General features: G+C 36.7%; 1 protein-coding gene across 1 annotated transcript in view; it reads left to right on the top strand.

Moving 5' to 3' along the window:
* The window catches only part of GMDS (GDP-mannose 4,6-dehydratase), a 533,671-nt gene that overhangs the window by 76,411 nt on the left and 429,772 nt on the right, over nt 1-27,488 (top strand). The window contains exons 2-3 of the mRNA XM_067562592.1: nt 19,460-19,504; nt 27,126-27,213. Of these exons, the coding sequence (XP_067418693.1) occupies nt 19,460-19,504; nt 27,126-27,213 (133 nt within the window). The remainder of the gene's footprint in view (nt 1-19,459; nt 19,505-27,125; nt 27,214-27,488) is intronic.

Raw genomic sequence — 27,488 nt, forward strand, 5'->3', positions numbered from 1 at the left:
GGAGCTAGGAAATAGCCACTCTATGGCATGATCTCTTCTGGCTCCTCTGGATAGCTGAGCAGGAGTTAGAGCTGTATGGGAAAAAAAACCAGCACTGATTGCTGCTGGATTGCCTCCACAGGAAAGGTACCCAGTGTTAGCACAGGTCATAAAGAGTTGTGGGGCAGGGAGATGCAGATTGAGAAGGTCAGAGAAACTAGGGAGCAGTGCAGAAGGGGGACATAGTTCCTCACAAATTCTAGGGCTCTGTGGGTTTGAAGACTCTGAACCTTCTTCCTATGCAGTCCCCTAAATTCCAACAGTCTGATGGGGAATGTAGAAAGAGCCTGGACTTTGTTGTAATGAACATAAAAGGGATTCTTTGCTGGGGCTACTTAGAGACTCTTTGTTGAGCAAAATGATGATCTGAATAAGATACTCACTGGAAGAATGACCATAATGGGTCTGTCTTTGATGGAATCCAGGACTTGAATGTAATAACAAAGCACTACTGGATCTGAGAATTTACAATGAATTCAAAATAAGTTCTGTACTCTCTAGCTAGAGTTTCAGTGTTTATCCTCTTGGAAGATTCAGGGAATTTCTTTACTATTTATTTCTCTTCTGATCTTATCTTAAAGCTATTAACTCTAAATATGTGGATCTTTTGATGATGATGTAATTAGTAAAGAGTGCCTTAAAGAGAGAGTGTATCCTATTCCTTCTTTCCCACCCCTATCCCCCATGCTGTCTCTCTCGCATATGGAATTTAAACAAAACACAGTAAGAGCATATTTTGTTTTATGATATTGTATAAAGAGGATGATAGAATTGTTATACAGATAATTTAATTCAAATAGTCAGTGTTGCATTATTCATTAAAAATATTAATGATGTATTCTCTTGATCTCAGTACAAAACTTTCACCTATGTCTGAAGAAATATAGTTCTTTATCTCTCACTTAAATTATAGTAGCTAATATTCTGAATTTGAGAGAGAGTTTTCTCATTTTCTCTAAAGCTCTTTCAATGCATATGATATAATCCATTTTGTGATGAAATAGTGACTTAATAGAATATAAAATATCTAAAATATAGAATAGAAAATAACTCTAGGAGAAAGCATGAAGCATTACTGATGCTTCTGTAAATTCTCCAGGTGTAAGGACTGTGAGATATAAGCTATAGCCTGAAAGTGAATTAGCTCCAGCTGACTCCCAAGTGATTCTAATCAACTATTGTAATTTACCTATTTTTAGTTACATCTCATGAAATAGCATGATTTGACAGATATTTCTTTTGCATATGATTGACCTGTCTGGGGTTGTATTTGCGTGATTTCTCTGTCTTTAGTTGATGTCTGAGAAGATTTGTGTGATTATCTGCTTAATTGCTGTCAACAGAAAATTGCATGTACAAATGATATTCCTGGTGGAATAATTTGTACAGTCATATGTAAGATGTTTCTTTCCTCTTTGTAATACATTATTTGGGTGTTCTGGAACTTTTGAAGTTCCACATTTTGTGCGCTCAATCTAAAATTAGAGAATAAACAAACTGTCTGAATTGGATATTTCCAATAAATTTATTATTACACTATAACATAATTGTCACTTTCCTGTACTCTGTAGTAAGTGCTGTCTGGTTTCTTTGTTCATGTAAATGAGTAAATCTAAATTGTTTTCATACAAAGATCTGTGCACATCATCTGATACACTTATTGGATAGGGAGCCATGTTGCCTGCGACTTCTTCCAAAACTCCTAAAACTGCATGCATTCCATACTGTATGTCACTTACAAAATTGTCAAACTATTGACAAACTATTTGATCATATTGTACTTGTTGTGCTTTTTATACTGTCGGCTCTTTGGGGACGAGACTCTTATTCATTTGATACAAGGAACCTAACATTTAGCGCTATATATAATAACAGTAATATCTAGCCCTTGTAGCACTTCTCATCTGTAGATTTCAAAGCACTTTACAAAGGAATTAAGTCTTCTTATCCCCATTGTCATTATGTATGCTAATGGATGTAATGGTATATGATGGTTAACGTAGCTTAAAAGGTTAGATAAACTGATAAACTAGATTGTACTGCATGTTAAAACAAGTAATTTGTATTTTTAAAACAATGAGATTTTGAAAACAAAAGACTCTTAAAAAGGAGAAAAAGAGCAAATATCTTCCCTAGAAAAGTTCTGATGGAAAATCTATAGACACATGGGAATTGCTATTTCAAATTGCATAATGTCTCTATATTGGGGGTTTAATTCTTTACAACACTGCAAGTTTTACCTGGGTAAGGAGGACAGATTTAGCAGGTTCTTAACCTAATGTCTACACAGCTTTTTGCAGTGGGTGGAACGAGCCTCCTAGTTCGGGTTGACAGATTCTGGCTAGCAGGACTTTGCTAGTGCTCTATATGTAGCTGTGTAGACCGTGCTTTGTCTACAGTAAATTTTAGAACACTAGCATGAACACTGCTAGCCCCCACATCTGTTGACCTGGGCTGGGAGGCTCATTCCCACTCTTTCCAAAATGCTGTGTAGACATATCCTTATTGTGCCCCTGGGAATAATTGCTATCTGATGATTAAATTTGGGGGGAGGGGGAGGAACAGTGATGAGACATGGAATGTTTCTTGCCAACTGTTCTGCAGTGCGTCACCTGATCAATGATGGACTTAGGTGGAGAAAATTCCCTTCTGGCCCTCTCAGTTGATGATTGCTGCTCCCTAACTAGATCTGCCTTTTGTTTACACACACTATCTGCAAATGTTGTTAGTGATCATAAAAGTATGCAGCAATTCTGTGAATTCATAAGGAAGCTTATATTTAATGTTCTTAAGGGTCAATCATCTTTCTTAATACCCAAGAGGAGGCCATGGAGGATTCTCTGGAGGCTGGTAAGATTCATATTACCTTAATAAAAATAATGGCAGTTGATAACCAAGGGTTGGAAAGTGTCCTTTAGACCTTACTTCCTTACTGTAAAAAAAAAAAAAAAAAAAAAAAAAAAAAAAAAAATGTGTTGCTGAGCTCTCTCCCTTATCCCAACACAATTGCACTATTCAGTTGAAATTACATATTTCTAACACCAATTAATTAGTTCTTTCCCCGAATAAAATCAATGTTGTGTTCCCCAAATGTTATTTCCTCCACACTTAATGAATTTTGTCTCTTACCACCACCCCTCCCCAAATCAATACATTCTGGATTCCTTTCTCCACTAAATAAATTAGTATTCTGGGCCCCTTCCTTCTTTATAATGCTCTTGGATGTGCAGGCATAAGCTTTTTACATGGGCCACTCTGCTCCTTCCTCACCTCTTCTCAGAGAAATGTAGCAGGGTTCAACTTCTTTTCTCTTGTCTGAAAGGACAAACGACACCTATGCTGCTCTGTTTATCTGCTCCTGTCCTCCCTTCCGCAAAAAAGCGGTATCTCTTGCCACTCTACTTTCTGCCTACCCTTCCTTTCCTGCCTGTTAAAGGAGTAGTGGTAAATTGGGCTGGGGAGCAATTGGCTCCTTCACTGCTGATTAAGAAGGAAGAAAATGATTTTTGGCTCTAGGCATGACGGATGTAAATGATTGACTCTTCTTGGAGCTAACTGGAGTGGCACGTGATCTTGTGTTTCTTGTGTAGCAGTCGAGTGCACAAAATCATCTCTGAGCTAAATGTGCACTGTAATGTGAAATAGCTTTTACTGATATCTGTCTCTATTGTCTATTCACAGGTAAATTGAGTGACTATTTTAGAAGTGTCCTAATTAGTAAGAATGTTGTGAAATTTAGAAAAGCGAAGATGTTTGTGTAGCGCATAAATATTGCAAAACACAGTAATTCTTGCTCTAAAAATGATTCTAGCAATCTCTTGTTACGATGGAAGTTGTGGGACATACAAGTGCTTAGCATAAGTACATTTGCCTTTAGTAAGCTTGACTGAAGATGGCCACTTTGGTTTCCCTCTTGTGCTTTTGAAGGGGAGAATGAGAAACTTGTCCATTACTAGCCCAACTACAGTGATCTCACAGAAGTACTTAAGCCCACATAAACCCGATGGCAACATTGGACGTACTGAAGAATTTCCATCTCCAGTCACTGCAACCAGGTGGCAGGGTCTGCCTGTCCCTGAGGATACACACTAATCATCTGAGTAAACATAAATTTGACAACACATTTATGCTGCATAAGTGTATGTGCGTACAGGGAGACCAGTCTGTGTATATCTCAGGACAGAACTTAAAACATGAGGATATAGATGTATGCAAATCAATGAAAAACAGTAACACTCCTGCATCAAGCTGAGAATGTATTTCCCATGTCTTAGCTAAACTTTGCCATGGAATTTAGCAACATCTGAGAATTTTCTTATTAGTGGTCTGGGATTGTTTTCTTCTTTGGAAAGAGAGATACTTTTTCAAAATGAGAATAATATTGTAGTTTGAGCACTGGTCGTCCAAATGACTAGATAAACACCCAAGGCCTATTGAAGTGTAAAATGTGAACAACTTTATTAATATTGTACTGAAAATAAACCTTGAAACACCTTTGCATTCTTTAATGCTGTTTGATTATTAAGAAATAAGTGTTTACAAATGAAATAAAAATTAGTTTGATTTGTTTATTGGTATTTGGAATTAGGAACACAGTCTGTCGTTTAGAGAACTGCCTGCATTTATGAACATGCTTCTTACAGTAGACTGAAAAGCAGTACTCTCAATTGCAGTATTTTGTTTACAATTCTAAATTAATGAATGACCTGGAAAATGCGGTATACAATAAGCAACGGGTGGAAGTACCTGTATCTGAAAGCAGGTCGCCTTTGTAGAGTTCGTCTCTAGGTGGTGCTCTATCAAATAGCTTCCTGTAAAATATTCTGATACTAATTTTGTGCATGAGATAAGTCTGCTGGCAGGTAAGAGAATGGGGTTGTGGTGATACCCTTACTTTTATTGAAATACTTGCATATACTTTGAATCATTCCTGTCACATTTAACTTGCAACTTGTATTTCCACATTTACAAAACGTGACGAAGAGCTACTCTAGCAAATACTTATGCACAAGAGTAACTTTATTCATCTGAATAGTCCTATTTAGTATTGGTGAGACTGGGATATGAAGGGTGGCCTAGTGACTCGGGCATTTGATTGAGTCTCTGGAGATGTAGGTACAATTCCCTGTGGTCTCAGACAGACTTCCTGTGTGAGGTTTAAGCAAGTCATTTAATCTCTGTGTGTACGCTTCACATCTATTAAAAAAAAAGCAATAATACTTCACTACCTCACAAGGATATTGTGAGGATAAAATCCATTAATGAACATGAGGGGTTCAGATGCTGTGTTGAGGACAGCCATATAAATAACAAGACAGAGATAGACAGAGATGAAGAACAGATTTTTGTAAAAACTGCTATCCTATAAATATTACCAATATATGGGAGAATAATTTTAAAATGCTCTTTCAAGTTTGATCTTATCAAAAATTCTGTGGATATGATATACAGATATTTTAAGTAAGGCTGCCAAACGATTAAAAAAATAATTGCAATTAATCGCAAGATTTAAAAAAGTCATGATTAACCATAGTTTTAATTGCACTATGAAACGGAGAATACCAATTTAAATTTATTATAAATATTTTGGATATTTTTCTACATTTCAAATATATTGATTTCAATTACAGCACAGAATACAAACTGTAGAGTTCTTACTTCATATTATTTTTATTACAAATATTTGCACTATAAAAAAGAGAAATAAAAGAAATAGTATTTTGCAATTCACCTCATACAAATCCACTCAGTCCTACTTCTTGTTCAGCCAATCACTAAGACAAACAAATTTGTTTACATTTTCAGGAGATAATGCTGCCCAATTCTTATTTACATTGTCACCTGAAAATGAGAAAAAGTGTTCGCATGGCACTGTTGTAGCTGGCATTGCCTCGTATTTACATACCAGGTATGCTAAACATTCGTATGCCCCTTCATGTTTCGACTCATAGGCTCTAAAGTTTTTAATTGTTTTGTTTTTAAGTGCAGATATGTGTGTTAAAAAAATTTTTACGTTTGTAAGTTGCACTTTCATGATAAAGAGCACTATAGTACTTGTCTGAGGTGAATTGAAAAATGTTTTTTTTACAGTGCAAATATTTGTAACAACAATAATATAAATTGAGCACTGTACACTTCATATTCTGTGTTGTAATTGCAATCAATATATTTGAAAATGTAAAAAAAAATCCAGAAATATTTATAATAAATTTAAATTGTTTGAGAGATCACCCTTGTTAGGTAATCTTATGTCAGGAGTAATTGAGAACAATTTCACTCTGCTTTTATTAGAAGACCACCTATATTAAGCAAATGATTTTTGTACTGATCCCTTGAGTGGTTGTTTAATCTACACTTAAAACTTATGGCTGTGCTGCTGTAAGAGTGCTTATGTTAGCTGCATTATGTCGACGGGAGAGCATCTCCTGCCCACATAGCGCTGTTCATCCAAGTGCTTATGCTGGCAAAACTTCTGTTTCTCGGGGGAGGAGGGAGAGTGTTGCCGGCTTAAGTGCTAGTGCAGACAAGGCTGAAGAATGTATTTTTCACATTATTATACACGGCTGGTTAATTTTTTTTGCAATGGTATTGAAAACAAAGCTGTCTCCTTTCCTTTCTCTTACTGTTTACATGAAAATATATATATATATATATATATATAATATATATTAATATATATATAATAAAAATAAACATTTGAATTTTTAAGAGGCAAGGTGTGACAATTCTGTTTCATTTTTAAAATATCTATTGCTCTTGTGTATTGGAGATACCTGTTCAGTCTTGGCATAAGCAGTATTAACTTCAGAGGGAATTGTGCCTGCTTTGGTCTACTGTATTTAAATGAAGCAGAAGCATTGTTTAAAATTTGGTACTAGTCATTCAAGACAATGGTTCCATCAAACTGCAGCCGGGGCGGGGGGGAAGCGCACATATATTTTGCTGGTTTAGGAATTTCTTACACTAATATTCTTGGTTTCCAGTGGTGTTGAGCACCAAAGGTTCTAAGTCAATGGCCATTGTGAATGCTCTGAACTTCTAAAAATCATGCCCTACTGTACTTTGCTGTTGTCATGATATTTACAATTTAATGAAAATGACAGGTTTTTTTTCCTGAATGTTATGGACATTCAGTGTAAAAGCATAGCAATGTTAGCCAAAAGAGTCTTATTTATCTTGTTAAAGTGATTTAGTAGTGTTTTGCAAAAAAAATTAATAGTCAACATTTCCTATACACTTACCTTTAATAAACTACTGTCCTCTCTGGATTAAGGATTTTTTTTCTTGACCATGAAAATGTTTAAACCAGTAACACTGTAATCCTGTGGTGTTTGGCATCAGTACTTCATTATTAACCTAATCAGAAATAAATTTCAGAGAGCAGCCTGCAAAGTAAATTAGACAGGGAGGTTTCCTTAGTATTTCCTTCAGTTTCCAAGATGCCAGGCAATTCAAAATAACTGCTTTAAAAAAACAAAACCAAAAAAAAAAACAAAAAAACCTGTGATTTGAGGAAATTACTGTGAATAAAGACAAAAATGACTAACATTTGTCCTATGTACTTGGTCTCGCCACAGCTTGTAAAGTCAGTTAAATTTAACCGTTTTCAGGTCCTGTGGAACAGCAAATAAGAAAGTTTAAAGCAAGAGATGTGTTTGTGGAAAATACTCTTTAAAAGTAATTTGATTTGACATTTTTTAAAGGCTTCTTTGTGAAAGGATGTTTTAAATAGTTCTGTTTTCATAGATTGATGCAAGATTTTGAAATAACACTGCATTTAAAGAGAACTAGCGTGGGAATATTTTAAACTATAATATTGCATTTGCTTCAATAGCTTAACCTTCAACAACTTGCTTTCTTATGATCCTAACAAAGGTCCTCAAGGCAACTTGAAAATGTGCACTAAAATAACCCTTGTGTCTGTGATTTGTATGTGGTGTTATAACTCAGTTTATAAATACGATTTGTACTGTATTCTGAATAAAAAGAAGATATATACACATATCCCAATGACTTTCCAGCAGCGTTGCCTATTCCTAAGCCTGTTTCTGACAGATATGATAAACAAGTAGACTTCATTGCTCTCTTACTTTGTTTGATCTGCATTTGGACAAGAACCTTGGCAATTAATGAAACTGGTTTTTTTCTTAACTGACAAAGGATAGCCACCAAGTTTGGTACACAAGGTATTATATGGTATCTACATATTATAAGAGAGACATTCTTCAACCTTCTCTGAAAAAACATTTAATCCATTTGCGGTCGATATAGATTATTCCCATCCTCCTTGGCTTCTTGCCAGTGGGAAGGTCAGTACATGTACAATCTAAATACTTGACATTTATAAAAGAGGTGTCCATGTGCAATAGGAATATCACATTTAAGGGCTAATGTTAACCAATCTGTATTTACTTAATCTAATAAAATACCTTAAACACAAGTAGATTCACTATAGATTAGTTAAGCTTCTTCATTCATAAATGTCATTGTCCTTTTTTTCTTGTATATATTGTTTGAATTACTGAATATGTTTCTTAACTGGAGATTTTTACACACACAAAATCAGGATTTACCTCAGACAGTCTACGTATTTCATTTATTTTGGATTGCACTATACAGCATATACTTTAAAGTTACTAGACTGTTTAAAAATGGTTTTGAAACATATTTACACTGTTGCTCAAAAAAAGACAAAATATGAAGGTACTTCCAGGCACAATAAAAATGTGTTGCAAAACACAGAATTATGGTGGGTGTTGATTTTTTGAAAAACTGGCTAAAAGCATTATATTCAAACCAAGTAGAAGTTCTGGAGTTTTTTTACTTTGCTGATAGTTTTTCCAGTTTTGAAAATTTGCATGTCAGTAAGTTTTATTATATGAAGACAACTTTTTGGAATGTTCTTGGAGAATTCATCTTTCTAAGAGTACTGTAATATTGTTTGTTTTCTTTGTCATTGAACTAGCATGTAGCTATATGTATTTAAGATTCAGAATGCTTCACATATAACTTAAAAACCCAACCCTAGAATATCAGAGCTGTCCATATGAAGAAGAGACCCATAAAAGCAGCCCTGATGTAGCTGACTGAAGGAGGGTGGAGTAGGCAAAACGGTAGTTTTTCCATAGACACCCCATTTGAGAGGGCCGCAAACCAAGTGGCATTGCAACCAGGCACGCATTGTGATTGGGGGGGGCAGCTGGGCCAATCCTGAGTGTCATTGCGATTTCGTGCATCAGGTGGGGAGTTGGCTCCAGCTGCATGGGACAGGAGCTGGTGCGGCAAGGGAGGGCGGGGTGGTCTCGCTCTCCAAAAGCCCATCCTGGGGGGCTTATCCTCAGTGTTTTTGCACCCTTGGTGGGAGGGCCTCACTTTCAGATTTTGCTCCAGGCCGCAAAAAACCTCTGTGGAGCCTTGAGCCATCTTAAGTAAAGAGTCATTTCAAGGGTGAAGTTTAGGCCCAACTTGGCTCCCCCAATATTAGGATTCATAATAAGAAGTCCTTATGGGAGTTCTGAAATAGGGGAGGGGGCAACATTAGCCCTAATTACTTGTTTACACTGAGCCTTGAACTGTCTAATCTCTTTTTAATGTGGCTGCTTTTATACACACCATATCATTATGTGGCTGAACTCTTCGTTGTCTAATTTACCTTTTGTCAGTTTCTGAAAAGTTTTTTCAGTTTATCTTTTCTCTTCCTCCTCATCTGTCCTCCCCCTTGCAAATGTTGAGAATTCATTCAACTCGATTATATGTAATGTATTTATTTATCTGGGGGAGGGGTAACCATTTTAATGAAAGTACAGTTTTGATACATTTCAAGTGTTGAGTTGGAATGCTAAGGCACAGACTTCAATCTCTGGCTAATATCCAGGGGACCTTGGAGATGTTTTCAACACCCAAAAGGCACCCATATGAGCACAAAACACATCTATGAAGAACGTGAAGGAGCTTTGCGAATTCATAGCTCTGTAAATCTGCACAGAACTGGGAGGCTTTTTGGAGACCCACCTGCGGGTGACACCTGCTCCCTGCTTGTCAGTGGAGGAGTGCTCTGTCACCCCATGGCACACAGTGAGCCTTAAGACTGAGCTTTTCTGCGTACAGTTGGTCCTGCTGGGTTCTGGCTGAGGGTGTTGCTGCCAAGAGGAGAAGGGAGTGAGCATCTTGAGGAACAGGTGGTCAGGCTGGAGTGAGTTGAAAAGGCCTTTAGAGTGGCTGCCTCTGTTGCCCTTTTTGCTGCCTCTTCGGTTTTCTCTCTTAAGAGGGATGTCCTCTCAGTGCTTTCCACATCATTCATTCCTGCCACAAAGAGACATTGCAACTCCCTGTGGCTCTGGGGAGAGATGATGCTCACAACTCTTGTCCTTCCATTGAGCTTGGTTTCTGCTGTCCTGTTGTAAGTTGTAAGTGAAGAAGACCTATCTCAAAACTTGAAGTGCTAGGGACAGAGGGTGACTGTGCACTTCATTGGCTGCAGAGCATGTCATTAATGGTAGTGTCTCTGTCCCAGTACTCCTTAGCACATAAACATCCATAAACTACATTTGGATCCCTTCCACCCAAGCAAATGACTGGTACTGTGCATAGTAAGAAAGTGGCGGATACTGAGAGTCAGTGTTGGAAATCCCACTTAATTCTGGGGAGGAAGTTGCAGTGTTGAAAGTGGCTATAATCTCTCCTCTATGCTGGGCATCTGTGGGAGCAGTGTTACTGCTTTGCTTTCCTCTGGTAAATCTCTGGGAGATAAGAGTCAAGGCTGCTGCAGGCAGATATCTTCTATACCTCCCTGTCCAGCATTGGTGAATTTTTTATCGGTTAACAATAACATGACAAACACATTTCTTTAGCACAATTTTTATTTCTTGTGGTTTATTTCCCACTGTTATTCCAAAGGAGGAGTCCCTAAAGTCTGTCTGTCTTGTTTCTATGAGGGTTTTCTGTTCATCTCTATCCAAGATGAATTTTCTTTCAAACTGTGGCGGGTGTCCAAAATAAAAATAGAAATATGTGTTTTGCCTCTTAGTTTCAGTTCAGCTGGTTTTCTAATATTTCAAGGAGGTGTTCCTGTTTTTTCTTGAGGTTTCCATTGCTAAATAAATACAAATTAAAACAGAACAAAAACAAAAGAGGAGTCAGCTGCATATAATGATGATAGCTTATTTGTCGATTAAATAGTGGAAGATTCTCAATAGGTGACAATTTTGTTATTGGGATACAGACCTGTTGCAACTTTTTCTGATTCATGTCTGTGACCCAGTTTGGTAGTCTCAGAAAAATGGTATGATCTGGTATATGACTGTTTGCATGGGGCTGTTCAAAATTAGTTGGTGGTATTAGCCCATTCTAGTGGACGGCCACATCCTAAAAACCACAGCTCATGGTATTGTATGTATGAATATAGCTATTGCCCATGCTGTACTTACTCTGTGGGTGAATAGAGGACTTAACTCTCTAATACTGTCTCTCTAGCACCTTGCACAAACATTCATTCTATCTTTATTTAAAATTGGGCCAATTTTCTTGCTTTTGGTTAGTATTATATATTTGACATGAGCTGTATAATCTGTTTGGTGGCCAACAATGGGCATTTGTCTCTGAAAACAGGAGATAAGTTTTTGGGTTGAACAAAACAATTATTCTGCTATAGTAGGATTTCTTTGTATTTCTATTACAAATACCAAAATGAGTTTTCTCATATTGTGTGGGGTTTTTCTGTGTGTGTGTCCTTGAGTGAATGCCTTCCCATCCAGAAAGGTGATCTTGAGCATTTCACCTTGTTTCCTTTCCCCACAAATTTTTTACTGGCCCCATGTTGTGGTCATTATTATTATCATTATTAGTTTAGCTACAGAAGGTTGGGAAAAGTGTAGCCCCATCAGTGCTGCTACTTATTAACAGAAGCTGTTACCAAGGAGCATGAAGCTCTCCCACCATCAGCTTTGTTGGTGCTCCTAGCCCTTGTTTTGCCCATGGAGAGAGACAACTCTGGACAGGAAATCAAACTCTGGTCTCCTGCATGGCAGAGGAAAGCACTACTAAGTCATTGCATAAATCCCAGCTGTAAAGATTTCATAATTTATTTATTTCTTTTTTAATTCACCCCTGAACAAATTCTCAACCCAGAAGAAAACTTATATTTGGTACTCATATCAGAAGTTTTTAAAAACCTTTTAAGTCCTCTAAGTCCTCATTTTTGGTAAGAAACTTTTCCTTAATATTTATTTACATGCTCATCATGCTTGGAAATCGCATGTTGGATTTTGGGCACTCAAAATCGGCAAACATTTTTGAAAATGTAGATTTTCATGTTGATTCTTGTTCCTTTTAATGAAATCAATGGTATGGGGGAAATCATCAGGTTTTAGAAGTTGCTGCTGTTCTTGAGGTTTAAATCTGTTTTGAGAGGTTTACAGCTGTACGCTACAGTATTTATTCCGTTTATTTTACTGGGATTTTGTTGCAAAGTAAAAGTTGTTACACAGTCAGACCCAATACAATACAAATTGAAATGTTAGGAACAACATGTAAGTTAAGTATGGGAAAGATCCTGGCAAATGGAATAATGTGCCATATCACACTGAAAAAATTCCAGAGCTGTTAGCTCTCATAGTGAGCAACAACTCAATTGGAAGGCTTCAACTGGTATTCATGAATTGAATATGATCAAAGTGAAGTTTTTAAAAATAATATTAACATTTAAAAGTAAAAGAACATTGAATTATCATGATGTATGGTTGTTCACTTAAGTTAAACCCACAAAGCAAGAAAAGTCAGAGCCGAGACTGATATTCCAGTCTTTATTCATGTTCTCCATTCCTCCAGGCTTTTATTCGCAGCTGCATGGTAACATTACACCAAGTACTAACACTCTGTGAGGATAACAGGTGAATTAAATCTGAAGTACTAATTTCTGTATTAAAGTACGAGAGGGAAATCAGACAGTTTATCGGGATGCAGACTGAGCTGCATGAAGTGTGAACTGTTATGGGCCAAACACCTGTAAAGGGTCTCTGAGATTTAGCTGGGGAGGAAAGAAATGGCACTTGCACTGCAGTTTAGCTCACTGTATCTAGTTACCTGATGCATGTTCTTAAATATGGATTTTGGACATAAAGCTGGATTGCTTATTCTAGTTATATCAGTAACTTAAGGATGGTGTAATAGTTTCTTGTAGAAATTGCATCTATAACTTGGAGTTGTTCGTTGATAATTGTAGCTAATTGAATACTTCAGTTTAAAGGTTAAAAATCTGTAATATATAGATAAAAGTACACAATATAAAGATAGATGAAGGTGGGGGGAAGGGTAGGGTCGGGCTAAAGCAAGGGAGAAAAAAAACTTCTTTATAATTTAAGAATTCACTTTAGTGCTTAAGTGTCTGTAATACTATATTTTAGCCAAAGAACACTTCTACATTCTAATGTTGCACAGATTAGGAAATGCCATGGTAATTGTTTATAATACAGATAGTTGATTTGCAGAGCAATATCTGAAGTGGAATTAAATTGTGTTTTTTGGCAGCTATAATTTTCCCTCCCTGTTAATATTTACACAATACTGCATGAAATAAAGTGAGGAATCTTTTTTTTTTTAATAAGACATTGATTTACATTTATATACTTTTTGTTGCCTTTGAGGATTTTTTTTTGGCTGTATAGACAATAGGATACTTTGTTTTCCTATTCTTTCTTGGCTAGAATACAAATAATCATAATAAAATAACTGCTGCACTTGGAGGGTGGGAGCTTTAATAAATCAGGTAAATACTTAGAGTTCACAATTCTGTTTTTCAGTATGAAGTCCTTTTTTGAACATTTTAAAGTTTTTCCTCAAATATTGCTTTGAAGACCTGTAGACAAAGTGCAACACTGTTCTGTTTATGGTAGCCACAAAAAGCACCTATTTCCTCCATAAATCATCAGAAAAGATTGGAAGTATGTATTTTTCAGCAGAAATAACTTTTTATTGTATTTCTTCAACCCGCTTTCAAAAAAGTGTGACATTTTGGTAATTTGCAGGTATATTAGTGCTAATTATTATTATTAATAAAAATTGTTTATATAGTACTGTGAATTTCGATGTTGCCTTTTAGAGTGAAACACATTCTGTGCCCCCAAAGAATTCTCACACTAGTTTAATAAATTACTGAAATAGCATTTATTATTAGTTAGATTTGTGATTTGTGTTAAATCTAAAATTCTGTAATGGACTTGTTGTTTTGTACTAATGTTTGCTAGTGGCTCTTTCCTCCAGATTCTGTTTCTTTGTCATGAGAGTGAATGTGAAGTGTCCTTCTAAATTAGGCTATATGAAAACAATGCTGGTGTGTACTACTTGGGCTTCTGCAAAAAGATCTATTTAGATTAAGAATGCTATATACAAATATTATTCTCCCATCCCCAAATTCACTTGCTACACTGGGTTTATCAAATCTGATTATCCAAATTAACTTAAGCAAAAAAAAGCCACCCCCTATTGATTCAAAAGGACATTGGTCAATATTACTGACAGTGACTATGCTAACTTAGACCATGTATGCTTTGAAAGTCACACCACACCCACCTTCTGAAATTCAGTTGTAAGGTTAGACTTCAAAAATGTGCAATTAGAATAATTAAAAACCTATACCAATTCTGGTACATTTTATATAAATAAAATATAATATAGAAATTATTTTTGCCATCTACATGAAACAGTGCTGCTGAAGAGTGGACAGACAGCTGGACAACAGTAATTAACATTATAAATATACAGTTAGTGACAGATTTCCTCACAAATATTCTTCACTTTTAATCTTTAAAGATCTTGTGGTTATAAATAATGCATTTAATGATTATTTTATTCCCAGTTCTAAATTCTCTTATTTTATTATCCTCATTGTGCAAGTGAAAAAGCATTATAAATCAATCAAGTGTTGAGCATGGGATAGACAGGCTCTCTTTTCATCTCTGTGTTATGTTAACGTTGTTGGATGTCTGTGTGTATGTCGGGAGGAAACATGATCTGGCACAGGGCAGAGAGTCAGGACTTCAGCATTCTTTTCTGTGGTTCTGTCAGTGAGATACTATGAGACCTTGAGCAAATCACTCTCTGCCCATCTGTAAAATGGATATACTGGTACCGTCCACAATCTTAGAACCACCGTATTAGTGGCATATTATGCTGTCATGCATTGGGAACCTTTTACGCCTTCCTTCTCCTGTGTCACTAGTGCAACAGCAGATAGTGTGTGTGTGTGTGTGTGTGTGTGTGTGTGTGTGTGTGTGTGTGTGACTGCTCAAAAGTATTGCAGTATACACTTCCCAGGAGCCAGAGAGAAACCATCTTATCCTCCTGCCCTTAATATAAAGGAAATTTTGAGCAGAAGGCGTCTCTTTCCCTAGATGAGAAACGTTTGACCAGGAATTATAGTTAAGGTCCTGACAAGAAAACTCTTGAAGGATTTTCTATTAAGTAAACATGGCAGAAGGAGAGCTCTGGTGACTTGCTGTTTTTATTAAGGTCTTAAGGCCTAGTTCTGATCTTGCATATGCCATGTAAGTCCACCGAAGTTAATTATCACTTCGCTATCTTTTGGAACAGATTCTCATTTATATTGCACTAAGGTTTCTTAAAGTTCTGTTTAAATACTATGTTAAAATATATTTCATGTGAACATTGTCTCATTGTAGTCTAATGGAATATACACCTAAATTTTCCTTCTAGAAATATTATAGACATATTCTATACCTTTATTTAGTTGTAAGGAAATCTACAGTTGTATACTGGCAGGAAACTGTGAATATCATTCTCGGAGAGTAATTTGAAATTACTGTATTTGGATGAAGGTAATGTAGTGAATCTCCAAGTCCAATATGTTACAGTCTATGTTACAGATAAGGCATTGCCTACTAAGACAAAGTGGTTTGTTAAAAATTGCTGTTAAACTTGGTTTTGGCCGCTAAAGCAAATCTTGATCCAGCTTGTTTGTCCAGAGCCAAATCTTGTTATAATCATATTAAAAAGCAATTCTTCAACCCAGCCTGTGCTATTAAAGTGGTTGCTCTGCCGATGGGGGCAGAGCTTCACATTTCCTGTCTTTATATTGTTCAACAAAATCTCAAAATGGATCATACTATTAAGGTGTATTACATTTAAAAATACAGTAATTAAACCAGAGAATTTAACCATATCTCTAATGCAAATAAAAGAGACAGCACCCAGCAGAGTTAACAAAATGACTCAAGCTCAGTGTAGAAATCACAATAAAACATTCTTTTTTTCACATTTGGGATAGCATCCAAGTAAAGTTAATCTCGCTTTTGCGCATGGCTTTTAAGTGCTATAATTGCTCATGAATGTTGCCACAGGAAGATTCGTTCTGGAAATGCAAGTCGTGTCTCCCCCCCCCCCCCTCTCTCTCTGCAAGAAACATTGGCAAAATAAGCTTTCCAACACTTGACACTGTGCATACACTTCTATACTTTAATGCCCTCCTTTATGAGCATGGCCATTAAGTCTTAGGGCTTTTTGGCTTAAAATACCTAAATCTGGTGTCAGTTGTAAAATTGACAGATGTCCACTAGAGCAAACATGCACTAAAGAAAGACTCTAACTTCTGTTCAATATTAGACTTGGATTTGGATTTGAACAGATAATCTAGAGGTGAAACACTCTGTATCTGATTTCCACTTCCCAAAACTGGCTAGTCCCCATATTTGGGAGCCAGGGATCAGGAATTAGGATCAGGACTGCCCTATAAATATTAGTTTAAGATGGAGGGGAAAAAGAACCCCAAACCTTACTCAGTTTCTTGCACTGAGTCATCATCTTCATGTTGTTCCACACCACTTCTAATCAAATGCATGTTAAGAATGGCTGTGGTTGGGGAGCATGTGACTCAAAGAAAGCAAAAGCTGAAAACAGTCAGAAAAATTGAGCTTGTATAGCTAAACATTTGTTTCCTTAAATGTTCCCCTCCAGTTTTTTCAGGAAATAATTACTAAAAATTTGGCGCTCTGTTTGTGGAATAGAAGGTATCAGTTTTTGTTTGGCCATTTAATATCCTTTTCTCCTCAATCTCATTAGGAAAAGGATTGCAACTTTGCTGTTCCTAGCAAATTGTAAACTTTTATGACAGTTTAATCACTGCTCTGATTACAGCATTCATTGACAGCTATCACACTGAAAAATAAGAGGAGGAGGGAAATGTGTAACTTTACAACCAACTGTGATACTGTATCTCAGAGCAGGACGGCATCAATCTGCATTGTGTGAGATTACCAGACAGTAAATCAGCTGTGCTCTGTTAAAGCCAGAAACCAGTAGCATTCGCACTTGCTGCCTGTTTCCCACTCATTGTAAAGCCATGCCCTATCACTTGATAGACCTGGAAAGGAAGTGCAAAGGAAGTGAATGCCACTGCTGGTTCAGAATGTTCCAGTGTGGTTGGAAAGTTTGAGAAACGGCCCGGGTGAGAAGAACAAGACCTTATTGACAGGGTTCAATCCTGGTCAGGTCTGTTTCACATCAACTTTCTAAATAATCACAGGCCTCCCTTTCTCCCCACCTCCTCCCAAGCCCCTAGGCTCATGCTCTCTAGCACTTTCACCTCTGCTTTTTTAACAGGTTATGCAACCGAGGCAGAACACTGAGCACTTTTTTTTTTCATATCTTGGGGGAATTATAAAACGTGTAAATTACAGGTTTGCTTGCTTAAAAAAAAAAAAAAAAAAAAAAAAAAAAAAAAAACCCTCATACTTTCCAGGGCTTTTTCTACTGTAAATTTTATGTTGTGAATACTTTTTCTATTGAGTCTTTTATTCTTGTCCTTTGATTTATGGAACCACAGATTATTCCAACATTTCCTCTGGTGGCATGGCAGACCTGGCTTGTCATGTTCCAAATTAACCAGCATCATAATCTTATTTTTGTCTGATTCTGAGCATTTAAAAGCTGAGTGCATGTATATCATGTGTGTAGTAGATGAAATATGTGTATGCCAAGAGCCTTTTTATTTTTTCCTGTCTCTCCACACTAGTCTATAAAAGCCTATAAAACAGAATATTTAGGTCACAGAGTCATAAGAAAAGCTGCTGGAGTTCTAAATGAACCACAAAATGTGTCCCTTGTATACCACACCCTGTCATTCAGCATGGATTTATGCATGACTTCAACATCAATATAGTAAACACACTCTACTGGCAGCCCTGTCATTTTAGAGCCTCCTAGTGCATCTCAAGTTCCAAATTCAGCAACAAGGCTCACTTTACTCGTTCTCCCTTCCCCCTGCCTCCTCCCAGGCTCTCATGAAATGAAAGCTCAAGTAGCACAACTGCTGGACTGAAAATGTCTTTAAAAATGGGACTAAATGAAATGTATGTGTTCGCTTTACTGTCAATAGTGTCTTTGAACTGCCCCTGCAAACACATATACACATTGTAAACGTCACGTGTGAGTAGTCTCACTGACTTCATGTAATTGCTACGGCAGGTTAATTGACTTTAATAGAACTACTTGTATTGGAAAGTTAAGTACCTGCATGCATTTTTTGCATGATGGGGTGTGATTGGTTGTCTTTAAACAAATAATACATGTAAGAAAAAACAATGGGAAGAAAGAAAATTGCCTGGGAATAGATGCCTAGTTAATTTTCTGTATGTGGCTTGTGGTCTTTTATGTTGTATATGGAGACATTTTGCTGTCATTGCAATAGTGCCAGGTTTCATAAAAGTATAAGTATAATAGTGATTTATAGTTAGGATTACCACTATCGGTAGTGATTAACAAAATTAAATTATTAATCCTCCCCGCGACCCCCAAAAAGCAAGGTCAGAAAAACTCAGCAACACGCAAGCCATGAGTATGGTTTTTACATTCGGCTTTGTACATTGGAATAGAGGTTATGAACAGATTCATTTTGATAAACCAAACCAATGAAGTAAATGAAGTTAAAATAAAAGGCCTTGTCCATTATTCTGTAACATATATGGAAGCATTAATATTTTATGGAATCATCAGTGGTGCTTAAGTTAGAGGCCTATTGGTAAAAAACATGCAGTGTTTGCTGTCAGTATTCTCTGTGATGGCCCCACAGCTTTCTTCCTTCTCTTGATCTCTGAAATAGCTCATATTGGATGTACTTAGCAAAACTCCTTCCTCACCTCAAGACATTTAAAAATGGGAATTGGGTGAAAGGCTTTAAAGGGAAGAGGGACAGAAGTTTCTAAGTCACTTACTGGTGGTGGGTTACCTTAAACTGTACTTCTGGTTAAACATTAAAAATTGGGTGCCCATTAGTTGTTCATTTTAAATTAAATATATGCTGCTTATCCAGTTGATTCAGATTCAAAATATTTTTAAGACCATAGTGAGCATAAATCTTCCAGAGCCAGTCACTGTGTTTCTAACATTTTCCTATCTCTTTTTCTTTTCCCAGGATGGCTCGTACTTGGCTGAGTTCCTGCTGGAAAAGGGCTATGAGGTGAGTGACTCAATGACCAACTGCAGGCTGATGGAAACACTTGAATACAGCAACCTCTAGCTTCCTTTGCTGCTGTCCTCCTCTGCGTATGTTTTCCACTCAGCCCTAGATAACAAATCAAAACTCCAGTAAAGAATGTGAAGCATAGCTTGTAATCATGCCAGCTTATTGTACTATTTATCATCTAATATCCACTGGTGGATTCTCTCTGCTCCTCTGGGTATATCTGCTTTTGCATGCTTCCCGCTAACTCAGATAAGCAGCAACCTGTTCAAGCCAAAAGAGTTAGGGAATAATTTATGATGTAATGCACCACATTTTAAAAAAATAACAAAAATAACTACTCACAATGAAGTAACTTTTAATTTTGAAATTGCAGTAAGCAATAAAGGTTGCTAGTCTATGGTAGGATCATACTGAAAATTTAAACCTGGAGGTTGCTTTCCTGGATTCTTTGTGGAGGTTTAGACTGGAGTATAGTATTGTGCAGATTTTCTTTCACTTTCTCAGATATATGACTTCTATGTTAAGAACATGAGCTTTGTTTACAAACCTTTATGCAACCAAATGCGTGACGCTTGTCATTTTGCAACTTTTGTCTTTGAGTTTGAACTCTAATGTAAGCTGTGAAGTGAATTGGACTTTAATGGGCTTAAGTATAAGGAAAATAAATATCTAATATCTATCTTCTTGTCACATGCCTATGTCAGGGATTATACAGTAGTATGGTCCTTTTTTACGTCAGCAACAGAATGTTCACACAGTTACTGTATGCTACAGTATACTGTTACTTGGTACTGTTGTGGGTATATAGCCACAGGTGTTTGCCTGCTCAGTAGTGAAAGGTTGACCCATAGTCTTAATCGTACAACAGAGAGTGAAAAGAACCCTCATAAACATGTAGCCCATCGCCTAGTAATACAGTATTGTTTTATTTTCTGTATTTTGATCCAGTTTCATGTTAAATGTCTCAAGAGGCTGGGCTTCTGCTACTTTCCTTTGGAAATTATTCCACAGCTTAGAAGAACTCACCATAAGGAAGCTTTTCTTGATACCCATCCAAAATTTGTTTTCTTCATTTCATGCTGTCACTCCTAGTTAATATGTGTACCACCTTGGGTATTCTTCACCTGTCCTTCTGAGTGTTTATGCATCTTCAACATTCTTGCACAGTACTCAGCTCTTTCTTTCCCTTCTTTTTTGAAGGAGCATCTGCTAGGAATAATTCACAATCCTTGGACAAGTAGATCAGTCTGTTTTCTACACTAGTGATTTTCGCTGTGGTGTATATTGACAGTTAATTGTTTTTCTCCACTCACTTCCCTTTCCCAAATGTAAAGGGACTCTCCACTTTTTTAATGTTGACAACATCACTATTCCTTCCCAGATTTCTTACAGATGAAAGCATTGACTTGCTCCCTGTTCACACTGGGACCAGAACTGTGCTGGATATAACCACATTTAAACATGATTGTTTCCATCAGGTTTTTAGCACACTTTTCTGAATAGTGTAGAAAGAGGTTTTTTTCAGAGAACCATTCTAACTTCTTTTTCAAATGCTGGTCCCTATGTGTATTCCATAGTGGGTATACATGAACCTGAGTGCAGAAATTCTCACAAGCAGAGCCTGTTAGCCTGCATATGTGCGGTAGGTCTCTTTGTGCTCCTGACGGAAGATATAAGAGCCAGTGTGGGTCAACGCCTCTCCAGTTCCTTCTTGCCACTGCATGGCCTGAGTCGGAATCTTCTGTCCTCTCATCCTTCAGCTCCTTTGTAGAACTTGTAAATATAATTGTAAATAGTTTTTATTCTGCTTAATTCCTGCATCTTTGTTGCTGACTTCCTCACACCCACCTCCAGTCTAAGCACTGCTTGTCAATCACCCATATGTGGAATACACATAGAGACTAGTACTCAAAAGAAATGGAGGTTACTTACTGTGACCGGAAATTCTTCAAGATGTGTAGACCCTATCTGTATTCCACTTCCCGCACTCCATCCCCTCTGCTTCAGATCCTGTTGGATTTGTGGTAAGAGAGAGGTGTTGACCTGCACTGGCTCTTTTACCCTCGGTCAGAGTGTGCATGGGTGCGCATGTGTGAGGCAATTGGTACTGCTTGTGAGAATTTCTGGACTCGGGTGCACAGTGCTCATGCATATTTAATGTATGGAATACAGATAGGACCACACACGCACACCCTTGAAGAACTTCCAGTTACAGTAAATAGCCTTCACTTCTCTACATAAGTACTTATATGGCCCCATTCATCACAGTATCTGAGTGCCACAGTACATGTGCTGAAGACTAGCCTCCCTAGGTGGATCATAGTATAGTATTATAACGTCATTCTCGGATGAAAACATCTCTGGCCATACCTATGACAGCAAATGTTAAACTAAAGCTTCTAGGTGGTATGGTTCTAAGTATCCTACTGTGGGCATCACTCTTGTTGTGTTCTTCAGTGTGATTACAAAGGCAAACTAGTTTCCAACCCACTTTAATACATGCACTAGCATTAAACATCCATTGAAAGATGCTATTGCTGTTTTTTGCTAGGGATGTTATTCGAGAGAGGATTTTGGTTTTTTTTTAATCTCAGAGTGCATACGACATCTCCCATTATATTTATGAAGAAGAAAGCCCTTCTGGTAGGTCTGAAGTCTCTTTCTTCCTGTAGGTCTAAAACACTGGTGAAAATACGTCTTTTTCCTTCTGGCCCTCAGTATCTTCAATGGACCAAACTAATTTTTTAATGTGTCAGAAAAATTTACTTATTCTATCATAGGCTAAAATCTGGTTTTCTATATTTGTAGTTTTAAACCCCCCTAAAATTTATCATCAACCATTTGGATAATAGTTGATGTGACCTTGTTTTCAATACCAGAGGCAATGTCACATCATAGAAATCCAGACACATAAAACAGTCTGGTCTTTGGTTGTACTGGAAATGGGTTCCCCTCAAGCACATAACTAAGGAAATTTACTTTGATGTTCCAGTCTCAGTTCATGCTGTTGAAAGTGGAGGGAGGAAAAAGTACAATAGCATGAGCTGAGATTAAGGATGGTAGCATTCTTAATTACAGCATAAAGTCCTTCAAAAACGTATGCGTTACTGATTTAGTACTCAGCATGTGCATACCTTTCAATGACATTGACATCAGTGGGATTGATTACTTGTGTACTTCTAGGCAAACGCTGAAGTGCTTTGTTGCATCATGGCCTTAGTGGCAGTCCCAAATATGGCCATGTGGGACACCTGGGTATGATTTACGGGGCCAGTCTGTTGTCAGAGCCTCATTAGAACGCTGTGTAAGCATGTGATCTCTGCTCCTTTAGGGCAGAAAGTTATTAGAATCACTCAACTGCAATCACTCTGATCAATTAAGAAATAGGCATTGATTGGGTGTAAAGTGGGTTACAGCTACTGTCTCTGAAGGGGGTAGTAGCTGAGAACTAGGAATGCAATGCAAGGGGAAATGTCCTTTGCTTTAGTGCATAGAAAATAGAAACAAATTCAGGTTTCTATGGTAGATCATGCTTTAGCATTGTGCTTTTAAAAAATACAGATAGGGATCTCACAAATAGCTCATCTTTATCCAGACCGTTCTAAGTTTTACAAGCCTAATGTTCTCAACTGTGATTGTCATGCCATTTTTTGTATGCGTGCGCCAGTTTCTTTTTTTGGAGCAGTGCTTGCTGCAGTGTTTCTAACCTTGTACCATATTCTCTCCATTCAGATCAATGTGCGTGTACATCAGATACAGGGAACTGAAGCTGATGTGAGCAGACAGCAACTTTTCTGTCTGCGTTCCTTTAATGTAACTTCACCAAATGCCTGTATGAGAAATGGTGCTAGGCTTCCAAGTAGGGAATCTTGCTATTGTCTTAGATAAAATCACTAATCTGTATTGATAATTAGGAATTTCAGTTCTTGGGGAGGTGCGGGAGGAATGAGGGATAAGTGGTGTTCTGTTACAAACTGTTGCTTTGTTTTTCATTCATTTTGTTTTTATATAATTATAGAGATTTAGCCTCTGTACGGTCTCATCATTAGAGATTAATAATTATATTTTAAGAGCTATCTCTATACATAGTGCTGTACAAGATACAAATGATGACACAATCCTTATCCCAAGGAGTTCACAATCTAAATATTGTTATTGTAATTAATTAGGAACATGAGATTCATCTCAGATTAGTGATTTATAGTGTTTCTTCTCAACCAAACAGCTTCATTCTCTTTCAGGTCTTTTCAGGCCTCTAATTGTTTTTGGGTTTTTTTTGTCTGAGCCCTTTTTATTTATGGCATATCCTTTTTGAGATAGTAACCTGAACTGAATGCAATATCTCAGGTGAGGGTATACCATTGATTTATATATATTGGCATTATACTATTCCCAGTATTACTTCCTGCCCTGTTCCATATGCATTTTGTTTGCTTTTTGACCATTGCTATACCCTGAGAAATAGTTTTTAAAGGAGCTTTCAACAATCATTGTCAGCTCTTGTCTATGACTGGTTGCAGTTAATTAAGAGTCCAGTAATGGACAAGCATAGGTCAGATTATTCCTTCCAGTGGGTGTTACCTTGCATTTGTTAGCACAGAATTTCATCTGTTTTGATGCCCATTCATCTACCTTTGTTAGTTCCCTCAGAAGTTCCTCAGTCTTCTTTTGACTAACCTAAATAATTCTGCATATCGGCAAACGTTTTCACATCACTGCTCATCTTTTTTACCAGAAGATTTTAATACTCACAATCCTAGTGAAGAATCTTAGGCCATGGTACTTTTTGCCATGATTTGGAAGGTGACCATTTATTCCTACTTTTTAGCTAATGGACAAATAAAATAAATTTTTGAGTTTCTAATCCATAACATCATCTCACCCTGTCACTACTTAATTTCCTTCATGTGAGGGACTTTTGCTGAAGACTTTTTGAAAATCCAATTAAAACATGCTAGTCCATTCCTCTTTATCAGTTATTTTGTTCAAATATTCAAAGAATTCTAATAAAACACATTTTCCTTTACAAAAATTGTAATAGTGTGTATCATATCAAGTTCAACTAGGTATTTTTATATTTGTTTTTCAAAGATTACTTCAAACAATTTACTTGTTTTCAAAGATTATTTCAACCATTTATAGTACCTTCTCATTGGAGATTTCTGTAGAACCAATTTCTTTTAGGAAAAATCATATTCCTTTTCAGAAAAATGGAAAATGAATGTACTTTTTCAAAACACATGAAATCTTAACCATTTCCTTAGCTTTATCACTCCTAGTAAAAGTCTCTTTTAAGCTCACAGTAAAATCAGCCACAGCATATTTTTATTTGAGTTTATTTAAAAAAATCAATCCCTATTAAGAGAGGTCCACTAAACTTCATTTTTAACTAGATTATCCAGTTTGCACACATTTTGGCTTTGTCACAAAGTTTGCGTTTCACCTGTCTCACAAGCAGACAAATACCTTTCATCAGTTTTTACACTAGCACTTGCTTTCATGGATTAAGCATTTGACAGATTTTCTTTCTCTCCTGTACACAGACAAAAAAAGGGCAGTGGGGGAAAAAAGACAAAAGTGGGATTTGTGTTTTGTTATCACTCGATGCAAGAGACTCTCGATCTGTTTATTTGCTGGAACTTCATGAAGTTCTCTTCTGATTGCATTTAACACATCTCAGTGGTTAACTGTTGGCATCATAGCCATTCAGCTGCCACATAAAACTTCTGTAAATACAATCTTTCGTCAAGCTTTGAGCTGTCCATGCTTGACTATTGGTCTATAGTTTGTGTAAACTTCAGCTTAATTCAGATTTAGATAATCAAGAGATAATGTCAATCACATTCTGACCTGAAGTCAGAATATTTTGTTTTTCAGAAATAATTGTCAAGTGCATCAATTTACTTTAAAGAAAATCAAAAAGTTTTCTTTGTAGAATGCAAAGTTAGTTGCTTTGCAAGTAAACAAAATATTTTGAGTAAGTAAATACTAAGTTTCCAGCATTTTGTGCAACCTTGTAAAAACAAAATCTTAATGTCATTATGTCTATGTATTTTTATTCATTTTACTAAAATCATGCTGTTCTTTCAAAAATAACTTCTTCAAACAAGTTCTGTAAAGAACACAGCAGAATATGGATTCTTAGTATAGAGCATTTTCTTTATAGTACTACAGGAATGTGTGATACAGTGGAAATGATAAACTTCAGAGGTCTTCAACCTGGCCTTTAAAACTGTAGGCACAGTATTTCCATATCAAAGTTCTTAATAATCAAAAAAAAAAAAAAAATGAGAACAAATTACATTGTGTGAACAAATTGGGTAAATTGGATGGCAAATGTAGTTTGTGCAAGCAAATAAATGTCTTTGGGCATGAAAAACTTTAAATGTGAGAATTTATGGCTACAATCTACAATAGATAGATCAAAACATTTTAAAATTCTGAAAGTTAGTTGTATGGCTAGGTTTGTGGTTCGTTTCTGAGGGTGTATAATTTAGTCAATTTTTGCATTCTTTAAACAGAACAAAATATGAGACTTTTGCATGTATAACCAGCCTTCGCCATCCAGAAGTTTTGTCCAGATTGTTAAATGTTCTTGGCCACATGTTAATCTGTGTGGGAGAGGTGATAGGAGAAGAGAGATGGCCCAACACAAGTAAGCAAGTCGCATCAAACTGTGATGGGAAATCTTCAGAAATATCTGGAAAAAGTCAGGTGTTAAAGTTGAAGCTGCCACTTGCGCAAACAGCACTTTTGCAGCTGGCGACCTAAACTGACATAAACCTTGGCAGCAACAAGGAGGCTATCTTTACATAAAGAGGAAATGGGATCCGTTTTCGAACAATTTCTCTAATGTGTTAGACACAGACAGGCTTTTCTTTAATATCAGGCAGGCATGTGTTCTTGTTCCAGCTAATCAGTTTTTTCAGACATATTTATCATGGCCAATTCAGGGAAATTGCCTTTCTCCATTTAAATGTAAACTCCCCTATTTTCTTATCCCTTGACTCAGAATACTGAGTCAGGATTTGGTACAAGGTCCTGTTCTGTCTGTCTGTTTCTGCACTTTCAACACACCAGTGCTCTAGAGTAATTGAAATCATTTATCGAACATCTGCACAATGTAATTGTGATGTTTGAACCTAGGAATGATGTGCACTGGAATTAACCGGAGAGGATATGAAACATTTAAGATATCTGAACAAAGGAGGCAGCATCAAAGAGTTCAACATAAAGTACTTTGTTCTAAGTCACTGACAAATTCGTGCTTTCACTGATACCATTACATGCTTTCTGTCTTCAATTTAGGAATGAAGAGAGAGACCTGTCAAATTGTACCCGCTACAAGATTTTCGCTTGTGTGTTTGGATAGGGGTGGGGTGAATGGTGGACAGAGCTATAGCCATTTTACAATTTCTCTTAATTAGTCAATATGGTAAAATTGCTAAAAATCTAAATCAAAACTCACTGATAGAATAGGATCACTTTACCACATGGGTGTTTAATTCCAGCATTTTTAGTGGAAAAAAGTTCTAACAAAGCTGTTTTAAATGATATATCCAGGTATCACAGAAATCCCATTTTTTCTTTACTTTTATACCTATTTAAATTACAGGTTCATGGAATTGTTCGCCGATCTAGTTCTTTCAACACAGGCCGGATTGAGCATCTCTACAAGAATCAGCAGGCTCATATTGAAGGAAGTAAGGTTTTGTCTGTATAGTTATTTCTCTTTCTAAAATTGTTCATGTAATACATTATTTTTCATAGTATATCTTCTCCTATCAATGATGTACAAGCCATTTTCATCTAAAGCATACCAGCCTATAGTCACTGTAAAGTTGTCTTCCCAGTGGAGATTTGGAATCTGTTGTAAAGATTGTCATTCACCAGCCAGCCATTCCTCTTGTCTGTCTGTCAGAAGCTCTATCTCAGTAAGAAATGGAAGGAGTTTTCAGATCAAAATTTGATATAAAAT

The sequence above is a fragment of the Emydura macquarii genome, unplaced genomic scaffold (genome assembly GCF_026122565.2).
Source record: "Emydura macquarii macquarii isolate MOO-44397 ecotype Brisbane River unplaced genomic scaffold, CSIRO-AGI_Emac_v2 contig_2452, whole genome shotgun sequence".
Classification (NCBI taxonomy): domain Eukaryota; kingdom Metazoa; phylum Chordata; order Testudines; family Chelidae; genus Emydura; species Emydura macquarii.